Below are 12,677 nucleotides of genomic sequence, written 5' to 3' on the forward strand. Positions count from 1 at the left end.
GAAACCATCACGGCTGCTTTCCAGCCCTCAGCCACCATAACAGAGCATCATCTCACATTCAAACTGCTGTCCAGCAGCCGTCACATGCGTCTGGGCACTTATTTTGAAACATTAAATCATTTCAGTGACATTGCACAAATTTCAAATCAAAGTCCTTTCACTGTCCTCTCTCTTATAATGTCTCTGCTGCTATAAAAGACCTAACCTCACAGTGACCACGGACACCACAGTCTGCCCTGCACCAGCGCAAACTAACCAGTTTAGCCTGCGCGTAACATGAAAATATATCATTCAAATGACATCTCACAACATTACATAAATTCAGCAACACATCCTCAATTCAATGTCTAACACGACCCCTGACATACTTCTGTAGATTCTTGGTTATCCAGACACCAAAACAGGCACACGGAGCTCCCCAGAAACTCAACAGGGACCAGAAATCAAATGATACAAGAACTAGTCATTAAAACATCCATCCATCCATCCATCCACTCATCCATCCATACGCTGCTACTTCTCTGGGTCTGCCACAGTCTAAGCAGAGATGCCCTGACCTCCCTCTCCCTGACCATCTCCTCCAGGTGTTTCACCTCTCAGCAAAAAAGAAGTCCAGTTCCCTTCACCTCATGCTCTTTTGGACCACTATGACCTGGATGGCTGAAACCTACACAGACATACTGTGATGCATTTTGGGAGAAACACCCTTCAGTCAGTGCGAGAGGGAATTTTTGAGGTAGCTCAATAATAAGACTGACAACTGAAGAGGCTTTTCGGCTGAGAGCTGAAACATCTTCAGGAACATAAAACAAGTCCAGCTGCCTTCAGCCCAGGCACTCCTGACATGAACTATAAGTTTTAACTCACAGTTTATCACATGTCACTTGTTGAGCAGTCCTTACCTTCTCTCATCTTCCTCTGAGAGTGAAGTTCTCACACTGATGCTTTTTGTTTCCTCCTTTGGAAATCAGTCGGTGCCAAACTGCACAGAGACGTTTGTGAGTTTGGTTTTATTTATGGAGCCGTTTGAAATCAAATAAAGGAGCGCTGGTACTCGCTGCCCTTCAGTACACCGTAAACCTGAGAGCCCAGAGCAGAAGCACAGCTCAAAGGAGACACTGACAGCTGATTGGGGAACAGGTGAAGGCAATCAGGACAAAGGAGGAAGTACAATTGACATGAGGTGTGAAAGAAATCCAGCCTTCAATGTAAAACAGGAAATAAGAGAAACTGCACTGATACATTAAGATGCCAGATTAAAAAAAAAAAAAAAAAAAGAGCATCGGAGGGCAAAGATGATCTGCTCAGTGTAAAAAATAAAGATCTGCAGAGTGAACTTCAAGCTGTCTACATTCAAAAATGTTTACTCTGCTGGAAAGAGGGTAAAATAATAAGAGTCATTCCATCTCAAAATAAAAAATTTTAAAAAAGGAAGAAAAGGAAAAAGTTACCGCCTGACTTTCTCCTGGAGTGAATTCCAGGAGAAAGATTCAGCTCTTAATGGGAATTCAACAAAATGTCAGTTTCCTGCTGTTTTCTCAAGATGTTGGTTAAGGGATGAAGGTGGGAGAGTTTTAGATGTTTTCTACCATCCGTCTTTTTGTTTTTTGGTGGAGGTTTAAAAATGAAATATTTAGAAAGCTCGTTGAGCTCGGTGCTTAAAATGGTTCAGGGTAAGTATCTACGACTCTACAAATAGCTGAAATAGTTGGGCCAATATGGAAATAAAATATGCACCAAATCCAACTGTAGTTTGTCAGAAAGTTTCTGTAAATATTACATCAAAGTTTGTGACGTGTTCTCATTTTCCCAACGTGAATTTTTGAAATACTCATATTTATTTACAACTATAAAAAATGCTAAAACACCTCTGCCGTCATCTCTTAAAGTATTCTTGATGTAGCTTTTGGATACAATAAACCAGAAATCCTTCCAGTTCGTTTCACTTTTGGGGTGTTTGCCATGTAGAGTTTAACCACGTGATGATGATTTAGCGGAACTTTATTGGCATCTGCATGCATGACAGAAATGATGAGTACAGAGTGTGGGCGGGACTGTGAGGTGGCGTTACTTCCTGATCCTGCTGAGTGAATATCTCCATGGAATCAAAACATAAACTCAGATCATCAGATTTCATTTGTCGCTCATCTGTCCGTGCACGATAAAAAAACACATTCACAGAGCTGATAGGGGCAAAATAAATTAAAAACCTTTAAAATGCACAAAAAAGGGTGGATTCATGTAATAATCTACAGAAGCCTCACTGGAATCTGATCGCAAATTATTAACATTTTGGGTTGTTTTTAGTGAAAAATAATCTCACTTTTTGTACTTAAAATTCATTTTATTACACACAGTAAAATCATTTTGGACCTCAAGCACCTCTCCGGCGTTTCGTCCCTTTTCTGAGACCGCATGTGACCAGTTTCTGAGTAAGAACTGCGGCCTGAGGCGAGATTCACACAGAAACCATCCTGTTAATTGAAGGTGTGAAAACCAACAGCGCGCCTGTGTTTCTATCAGTCTGCCGGGGAGGAGCTCTTTCCCCTCTCCGCCTCAGTGTGGATTAAATAAACCAACTAACAAACTCTCCAGCCAACGCCAGTCAAATGTAAACGGAGCTCGGCGAGAGGACGCACCGGCAACAGCTGGAGAAGCGCGCACATTTTTACAAATGCAGCTCTAATGAGATCATCTGAGCTTTCATTAACCCCCCAAAACAAAGAGAAACCCGAAGTTTGACTTGTTTCTATAAAAAAAACAAAAACAACAAAAAAACAATCATTCACAGCTGGAGGTTTAGTGGATTGGCCTCGCCGTGACCCGAGGAGGCTTTTTACATAAAATAGTGCAGATCTTGCGCCGTTTTACGCGCAGAGACTGCGCCCAATCCAAAATTAAATCTGGTCCAAAGTTTGGGTTTAAAGTCCACCTCATCTGGATCGCTACATATCATCAGCTTCAATTTCATAAATGAGAAACTCCGTGTTAAAAGTAACGATCCTCTGAACCGAGGCTGGTGTGGATGTGTTTTAATCAGAATATCCACCTCATCCGTCTCAGTCCGTTTTTCAGGTTGAAGGTATGAGAAAACAGGAGTGTTTAAGAGACATTTCGAGTCCCTTCCTGAGGCCAAATGCGATCAAACTTTTTTTTTTTTTTTTTTTTTTTTTTTTTTAATGAAAACATGCTGTTAACTGAAGCTGGTGTGGCTCTGCTTCTATCTTAATATCAGTCCAATGGTTTCGGCTGAGAGTGTCTACTGGCCCCTCTTTCTGGAAGCAATAAGGAACAAAATGCATCGCTGAATTTTAAAGAAGTTAATTAAAGAAATAGAAAAATACGCCGTTAAAACCAAACAGAGATCTGTGGCTGGTTTGTTATTTGGAGGAAAGCTTAAAGCTGCAGCCTTGTGAAATTTAGATTCTGGTTCTTGCTGCGCTTTTTTCTTCGCTATTTCTTTTTGCGCTTCTGAATCTAAACGGAGCTTCTGTCTGAAACTCCCCACAACTCCGCGCAAAGAATTATCTATACCTGCAAATTTTCTTCACTCGCTGCCACACTTCCCTCGTCTTCTCCAACAAGCACCCCCCGTCTCTCTCTCTCTCTCTCTCTCTCTCTGTGAGGGCGCACCGCTGCGTCTCGGCTCTGATCTCCAAACGTTTTCCCCTTCCTTTTTTTTTTCTTTCACTCCGCAGCGCTGTGAATGAAACACCGAGCCCTTTTAACATATTCAGACCAACGTCACAATCGAAGGTGGATCATGCTGCATTTTCTATAAAACCTCTTGCAGCCCGCTCACTGTGTAGGAGCAGGCACCGGTCAGAGGAGCTGAGAAAGAAACTTGCCTGAAACCCAAACGGATTTCCCTCACTGAGCGCTCAGAGGAAGCTGCTTGGAGGTAAGTTTGAATCTGAAAAAGACAAAACTCTCTAACTTATTACTTCTTTCACTGGGAAAATAAGAGTGAGAGAGAAATTTGCTGAACTTTTTGCTCTTTTAGTTTACTCCGCTTCATACTGTAACATACTATAATCAAATCCCTCTTTTTCTTCTGCCTCTTTTTAAAAACCTGATTTATTGTCATTGCTCTATAAACTCCGGGCCGCCCGGGGGGGTTAGGGAGGCTGAGCCCCCTGAACTGTACCTATAAAGGCGCATAACCTAATAGACAAGCTGGCGCACGCAAACCTGTAAAACTATTTGGAATACTTGACAGCTACTCCTCATTTTGAAGGAGCAGCGACAGCGGAATGAAGGGGAGTTTCCTCGCAGGAGAGGAGCACGTTTATCATGTAGCTCAACTAGAGTCAGAATATGAGTGTGTGCAGGCGCATCCATCCGCTCTGATCGGCTTATTTCTTTCTTTTACAGGTGCGTCTGCCTGCAGAAACTCTTTAAAATGCATGCAATTTAAAACTGTTTGTTCTCATTGAAAAAAAAAAATCACAGCAGAAGTGTACAACATCTCTGCATATTTCTGCGTGGTCGTGGATCTTGTAGATACTGTTTTGGTCTAACTGGCTGTAACATTTGGTTCTCTCCAGAGATGAGTTGGATGTATTTTTTTCTGGTACAGCGGAGGGTAAACCCACCCAGACTTTATTTCTATTTGGACAACTTTTACAGGACACCACAATAAAAGGAAAAAAAGGAGGAAAAGAGGAAGAATTCCTGACACACCGACGGGGAGAAACTTACGCACAGCCCGGAGAGCATTTCAGCGCGCAGACGCAGGTGGATGCTGGGAAGCGGACCAGCCCAGAGGAGATGTTGCCCCTGGCTCACTTAGGGGTGCTGTCGGCCTTGGCCACCGCGCTCACCTCACTCCTTACCGCGCTCCTGCTGCTGGCGTTGACCCGGCAGCTGTGGAGCCTTCGCTGGAGTCTGACCCGGGACAAAGAGAGCAGCCTGCCACTGCCGAAAGGCTCCATGGGCTGGCCATTGGTCGGAGAGACTTTCCACTGGCTGTTCCAGGTGAGCGAGTTGGAGTTGCCTTTTTTTTTTTTTTTTTAAAGATTGCCAATTACAGGTGTGTCCTTATTTATGCTCATTTGTTACTTGTTTCCGATCCACATTACCTTTATAAAAGCTGCAGGAAGTTTTAATAATCACGGTGCTGATTCCATGTCAGGAAAAGTTTGGAGAAACAGATTCTTGTACAGGCTGAGTTCAGATGTTGATGCGACATGTGCGGACTTGATGGTCCGCGTAATTCCGTGTTAGGGAGCAAAAACAGACGTTTTCTGTTCAAACCCCCCCCCCCCCCCCCCCCCCATCTCTCTGTCTTTCCCACCTTAAAGAATTCAGCCTCTCATCCCTTCATCTCTATCCATCCTCTCCACATCCTTACACACACGTGTTGGTCCTCACTATCTCTAAGTTTTCACCTTCTTAAATAACTCTCTCTCTCACACACACACACACACACGCACACACACGCACGCAGGTTGGACAACCTTGAATATTGGTCCTTTTAATGAAAGATAATCATCTAAACACTGAGTGAACATTAATTGTGGCCATCATGAGACTCTTAAATTAAAAAAAAATCTAAATCTAATAGGACATGAAGAAAACACAAATCTGTTTTAAACATTATTTTTTTTAATTTGCAATAATGTCATTAAAACAAATTTAGTGTTTTTAGAGCTACATATCAACAAATACAATAATAATAATAATAGTAATATAATAACAACAACAACAATGGAGATTGCACCTTAAAATTTCTGGCTTAACTTTTCCAAAACTTTTGAATTTTCCACCTTCATAAGTTGTTGGTGAGTTGCTGCTGTGTTCCTTCAAATATGACAAAATTATTATTATTTTTTTTACCCTCAAGGGCTCAAACTTCCACATCTCAAGGCGAGAACAACACGGAAATGTGTTTAAGACCCACCTCCTGGGGAAGCCCGTCATCAGGGTGACGGGTGCGGAGAACATCCGCAAGATCCTGCTGGGGGAGCACAGCCTGGTGTGCACCCAGTGGCCCCAGAGCACCCGCATCATCCTGGGTCCCAACACCCTCGTCAACTCCATTGGAGACCTGCACAAGCGGAAGAGAAAGGTAAGAAGGTGTAACAGTAGGTTGAACTTTACATCTGTATCCGGTCCTCGCCCCTCTCTGCTCCTTACTGTGGGTTTTTGCTGAAAGCTGTTGACTTTCTGTGACTTTTTTCTTTCTGTTTTCTCATCTCTTTCAAGATTCTGGCCAAAGTGTTTAGTCGGAGTGCTCTGGAGTCCTACCTGCCCCGGCTTCAGGATGTTATCAAGTCAGAAATTGCCAAGTGGTGTTCAGAGCCGGATGCCATCGACGTGTACAGTGCAGCCAAGTCTCTGACGTTTCGCATCGCGGTCAGGGTCCTGCTGGGTCTGCAGCTGGAGGAGGAGCGGCTCGTTTACCTGGCTCAGATCTTCGAGCAGCTGATGAACAACCTCTTCTCTCTGCCTATAGATGCCCCACTCAGTGGGTTACGCAAGGTAGGAAAGCTAAAGCAGTCAGTTTCTACATGGATAAGATCATATTAAAAGCTGATTAATTTCCGTTTTTGTTGGCTTTCGCATGAATTCTTTGCAATTTGTTAATCCTTTTCTGCCAGGGGATAAAAGCCAGAGAAATCCTGCACGCCCACATGGAGAAAATCATTGAAGAAAAGAGGGAGCGGCAGCAGATGGAGGAGGAATACACTGATGCCTTTGATTACATGCTGTCCAGCGCTAAGGAGCACGGCCAGCAGCTCAGCATCCAGGAGCTCAAGGTACCAAAGCTAATATTCAGAGTGCAGGAAAGGCTGTGCTAGCCTCACATTCTGAAAGTCATGCTAGGACAACACTGAGACATGCAGAGAGTGTTCATGCTCCCAACTCATTACACACTGAAGCTTCGTCCAGACCCAGCGAATCACATTTTAACCTCTAACCACTTAGGCACAATTTTTCATCATGTAAGGCAGTCTGAGTCTGACTGGAACTAAAGAGTCTAACACACTGTTCCTGCAGAGCACAGCACTTCCTGCTATCTGGGTGAAATCTTTCTGATTTATGCTACCACCACCGCTCCAACCTTTTTCTTATGCAAGACACGCAAACGCTACTGTGGACATTAAAAATGATGCTAAAGGTGTACCTAATACACTAAGAGAGTGGCCAATAAAATAATTTTTATGATTTTTCTAGCATACATGTAATCACCAAAAGTAAAGCATCAATCTCAGGCTATAAACTAACTAAACAGCGGTTACGTGACTGAAATATCCCCATGAGTGGATGCCTGCTGAGCACCCCGGGCGTCTCATCTGAACACACTTAGGACTGTTAAATGCATTTTTTTCCACATTAATGTTGTGAACGGGGCTATTTTAATCCAAACTATGACCTGTTTCTAAACCAACCAAACACTGAGTGAGAGTATTTGAAGGTGGAAGTCACAAACCTCCCAAACAGGACACAAGTGGCGATGCTTTGGTTGAAAGCTGACTGACTTTTGCCGTTATAGAACCATTTTCTGTTAGTGTGCAGTATTGCCACAGCTAAGATACTCATTGGGAGGGATGGACAAAAATTATAAATGAGTACAGAGGGGCAGCTCAGGTTCAGTGGTTTGGAGACAAAGGTAGAGAGGCAAGGCTGAGATGGTGCAGCGGGGGGATAGTGGATTTACTGGACAAAGGATGGTGAAGATGGAGCTGCTAGGAAGGAGGAGAAAAGGAAGATCACAGAGGAGATTCATGGATGTAGTGAAGGTGGAGATGCAGAGGGTTGGAGTGACAGTGGAGGGTGCTGGGATTGGGTGAGATGGAGGCAGATGATCTGTGTGACAACTACTAAAGGGAGCAGCAGAAAGAAGCAGTCCAGTGTTGCCATAGCCAGCGTGTCAGGGCACACCAAAGGAAACCTCTGAAACAGCAGTGGTTTGGACTAAACGGCAGCTTTTAAGGGACTCCTTTGCTCTGACTGTGAAGCTCAGATCAGTAAATTTGGATGAAATGAACTTAATCCAACCACCTCCCTTCTTGTAGGAAACAGCAGTGGAGCTGATCTTTGCTGCTCACTCCACCACAGCCAGTGCCTCCACATCGCTCGTTATGCAGCTTCTTCGCCACCCAGCAGTGGTGGAGAAGGCCAGAGTTGAACTGGAGGCAGAGGACCTCGGCTACGAGTCTCACAGCAGCCACATCCCATCTGGTGTCACCACGGAAACAGAGGAGGATGCTGCAGATGAGGAGGTGACCTACCTGCTAAACAGAGGGTGTCAGAATCGGAGAGACGGAGGCGCTCTCCCGCGACCCCAGTCTCACATACCCTACCTGAGCCTGGACAAGCTCAGCCAGCTCCGCTACCTCGACTGCGTCGTCAAAGAGGTGCTCCGCTTCCTGCCCCCAGTTTCTGGCGGTTACCGGACGGCCCTGCAGACGTTTGAACTAGATGTAAGTTTGAGTCTCTGGTCGGAAGATTTGTCTTTGTTTTTTTTGTTTTTTCCCCCCAAACGACTCAATATTCATCAGCTACATCCATCCATCCATCCATTCGCTTCCGCTTACCCTGTTCAGGGTCGCGGGGGGGCTGGAGCCTATCCCAGCTGTCATAGGGCGAGAGGCAGGGTACACCCTGAACAGGTCGCCAGCCTGTCACAGGGCCAACACAGAGAGACGAACAACCTTTCACACTCACATTCACACCTATGGGCAATTTAGATTAGCCAATTAACCTAACCCCAGTCATCAGCTACAAAGGAATTTAAATCTTACTCAGCCGAAAGCATCATCTCCAAGCCTCTTCTACTGGAAATGACTGAGGGCTTACGGGAAATTTAGGAATGTCCCAACTAACGATAAATCAATCAGCGATGGTATCAATCAATCACTGGTAGATGATATAGATTTTTCAAATCGCCAACTGACGTACATTTATGACATTCTGTGAAATTCAATCCAACCCGTATGGGAGGAGGTGTGCTGGTGTATAACAGGTTTGGGCACTATGTAAAAATTTTCCAACCAGCCATCAGCAACTGACGATCGCTTATATATTTACCCCTCCTATATATAGCATCAGTGAACAGCGCTCTGTTCTAGCTCCACAACAAAAGCAGAAGTTACAGTCGTGCTTCATAAACTATTTATGGAGTCAGAGTGTGAAAATAGCCAAATAAAAAAAAAATCAGATATAACAAAAACAAAGACCAGCTGCTGATAGTCTTGGCCAGCCAATATCGTCATCCAGTCACCAACTAAGGTACACTTAGATGACTGTTATGGAGCCTAATTCAACCAGAACAGGTGAAGATATGGTTTAAATAATAACTTTGGGCAATATTTTCCAACCAGCTACCGTCAGCATCAGCTGTTGGTATCTGTGTGCAGCTCTCCAACACAACAAAAAGGAAGGTGGCCCGTTCTTCTGGTGCTTTGCAGGTCAATCATTAATCACGTCACAAACGAAAAAAACTCCAGAAAGCCGTGCGCACGCAGACGATCGTCCATTCGGCAAACCGTAGCTTAGAATGATACCTGTACAAACGGACCCAGTTTTTGTTATGCTGTTGGATTAATACAAGATTTTTGTTGTTTAACTCACTCGATGCACCAATTATGTCTGATCATCTTATCAATTTGTAATTTCCAGGATTTTCCATAAATTGTAAAACGCGGGCATAGAAAGAGCTGCCTGTAGAGGGCACAGGTTTCATTACCTTCTTTATGTAAAGAGGGCAGCCTAAAATTTTACATGTGTAGAACAGATAAAAAATGTACAGCGCCTCCTTGTGGGCAGTCAGTGAGCGTGAGTGATTTATTCCATGAACTTCATGCTGGAGGCAGAGTAAAGCTCGCGTCTATTGAGTTTTGATTTTGGCTCTTTGTTCTGACCGTCCCTCCTGGGGATCTGCTCTGCCTCATCCCTACATCCTTAAAAACCCCTCCCCTGCCCTCAGTGTGCCCCCAATTTGCTGCCTTTATTGCAAAAGGACAAGTGAAGTTTAAAGTGATTGCAGAGGAATTTCCAGCATGCTATTATATGATGCAAATGATTTCTCACGGTATTAACTTGTATAGGCATGAAGTAATTGCGCTTCTGCAAATGTTATTATGCCTGTTCGGTCAAGTGAGTGTTTCTGGAACCTAAACAAGGAAATCCTAACTCTGCGGAAATAACTGGGATTAGTTTATAGAGAAGTCTGGATTACCAGAATAATGAGTGACTGAATGAATGAATGTTTTCAAAGTTTTCAAGGTACTAAATCCTCCAGCTTTCCAAGTCATGCCAAAATGAAAAGTTCAACATAATAAGACTCTTGAATTAATTTTCATTTTTCATTTTTAAGGCTTTGATTTTGCAGAATTTTATTAAATTTCTAAATAACAAAATCTTCTGTTTTTAATTGAACCATTTTCTCTGCATTAATTAAAGTTTGCTGACAGTGGTGATATTATGAAGATTCAGAAATATCTTTAGAACCCTGAGTGAGAGTTTATATCAATATTAATCACTGCATACATAAAAAAAACCTCAAAAAAATAAAAATGCTTTTCTTCTTCTGCAGGGCTACCAGATCCCCAAAGGCTGGAGTGTAATGTACAGTATCCGGGACACCCATGAGACCGCAGCGGCCTTCCAGAGCCCGGAGATGTTCGACCCGGACCGATTTGGCCCGGATCGGGACGAGTGCCGCTCGGCTCGCTTCAGCTATGTGCCGTTTGGTGGCGGAGTGCGGAGCTGCGTAGGGAAAGAACTGGCTCAGATCATCCTAAAGACTCTCGCCGTGGAGCTGATCGGGACTTGCAAATGGACCCTTGCTACAGAGAACTTCCCCAAGATGCAAACAGTGCCGATAGTGCACCCGGTAAACGGGCTGCATGTGCGTTTTGCTTACAACTACCCACTTTAGATTTAAAAAAAGACAAATACAGACTGAGAAACTCAGCCCAGGAGGCAATCTGACCCCCCCGCTTCTCTCTCCAAGAACTCTCTAAGAGATAATGACCTCTTCAGTCCCAATGGTGCAGTTCAGGCCTCCTTTCATCTCCATGGACACGGGGGTGGGGGGGGCACATTGCCACCTTGCAGTACTTCATTTCTTCAGAGGTCTGATTCAAACCTAAGAAACTGCTTTCTGTTGTAGCACAAGCACATTTAACCACGTTATCTTCTCACCAGCAGAGATTTTGTTTCCCATTTCCTAACATTTACTCACAACCCAATTACTCACATACATTTTAAGCTATTTATGGAAGTCTGTAGCATTCCTCCCTGCTAGTTTTCAAACAGCAGATCTAGGTTTTGCTGTCTGGAGTGGACTGCATGTTCCACTCACCAGCAATCTCTTCTATCCAGGAGAGAAACGGTTATTCAGGGACTCTTAAAGCTTCTCTCCACACAGCTTTTAAAATTCTTGCCAGTATATTTTCTACAAATCCATTTTAGATGCTCCTGCAGTGCACAGCAAATATGCTGGATTTCACTCAAATCCAGCAGTGTGTGGGTGCTTCAATGGACATGTGTGGTTTTATGATTTTTATGCTGCCTGTCTTTCCTGTTTCCTGCACTGACAGCCTGGCTGCACTCTGCCTGGACATCTCCACCTTTCTGCACTCCTTCCTTTTTACATCATTACTATGGACACAAGTGCTACGTACTGTATATCTGCTGTGCTGACTGAGCACATCATCAGCGTTTAGCTTCCATTTAGAGCTTTCAGTCGCCTTTGTTCTTGCCTCTCTGAAGTGCCTCTGAGCATGGCACTGGGTGTGAGTCAGCTCTGCAGAAATGCTGCCTGTGGAGAAACAAACTATGAAATGCGACAGTCTGATTAAGGCTGAACTGTGATTTTTCTGCAATAGAATCATATCTCAATGCTCATAATGGACACTGGAGAGACTGGCTGTGTGATGTCAGACTGACAACCAGGAACTTCCCGAACATAAAGTTCATTTTATACGAATGTTAAATATATATATATATATATATATCCTTAACACTGCTATTATATGTGTATCAAATGAAGTAGCATCATGAATAAGCTGTATTTAAAATGCGGATGTATCATATCTGTTGTACTTTTACTTTATCTGCAACAATGTATAGATAGAGACACTAACTAGTAATGTAAAGTCCACAACAGCTTTTTCACTGCTAGAACATAGAAATCTTTTATTGCTTAGAGCAGCATATACAGAGAGGAAAGTTATAATTAATATTGTTTTTATTGGTCTGATTCTAGGACTGTAGATCTCATAGATGCGCTGTGAAATGTGACGTGTGGATGGACTTGTGGAAGGAGATGGCACTTTCTTTGATTTAAGGAGTCTGTGTATATTTGTCCTGTTTATGCATTCATTGAGTGTATCACATGTAGCCGATGTACAGTTGATGTAAAAAGTAAATTAGAAGATGATAAACAAAGTTTGTCCAAGTTTGTCACATCCTGTAGCCAAGGGTCAACATAATTACAGCTTATCCAAACTAAAATAAAACTAGATGAAGAAAACGTTTTGTCACGAGCATAAAAAAAGTGTTGGTACCTTTGCTTATCAAGACAGGTACATCTACACTGTGATTGTGAGTCTTCTATGATCTTTCTAAAAGCTAACCCTGAAATATAACCACCATTTTACATTATAAAACTTAAACCAACACAAAACGAACAGAAAATAAACTAAAACTGAGCAATTTTTGAA

The 12,677-nt window shown here is 43.3% G+C and overlaps 1 protein-coding gene across 1 annotated transcript; it reads left to right on the forward strand.

Moving 5' to 3' along the window:
- Positions 1–3,708: 3,708 nt before the first annotated feature.
- Positions 3,709–12,475, forward strand: cyp26c1 (cytochrome P450, family 26, subfamily C, polypeptide 1). The gene is made up of 7 exons (XM_030748295.1): positions 3,709–3,901; positions 4,630–4,977; positions 5,846–6,070; positions 6,208–6,483; positions 6,603–6,761; positions 8,022–8,429; positions 10,544–12,475. Exons 2-7 carry the CDS (start codon positions 4,771–4,773, stop codon positions 10,886–10,888), a joined length of 1,620 nt encoding a protein of 539 aa, XP_030604155.1. The 5' UTR covers positions 3,709–3,901; positions 4,630–4,770; the 3' UTR covers positions 10,889–12,475.
- The last annotated feature ends 202 nt before the right edge of the window (positions 12,476–12,677 follow it).

Source organism: Archocentrus centrarchus, chromosome 15 (genome assembly GCF_007364275.1).
Source record: "Archocentrus centrarchus isolate MPI-CPG fArcCen1 chromosome 15, fArcCen1, whole genome shotgun sequence".
Taxonomy (NCBI): Eukaryota; Metazoa; Chordata; class Actinopteri; order Cichliformes; family Cichlidae; genus Archocentrus; species Archocentrus centrarchus.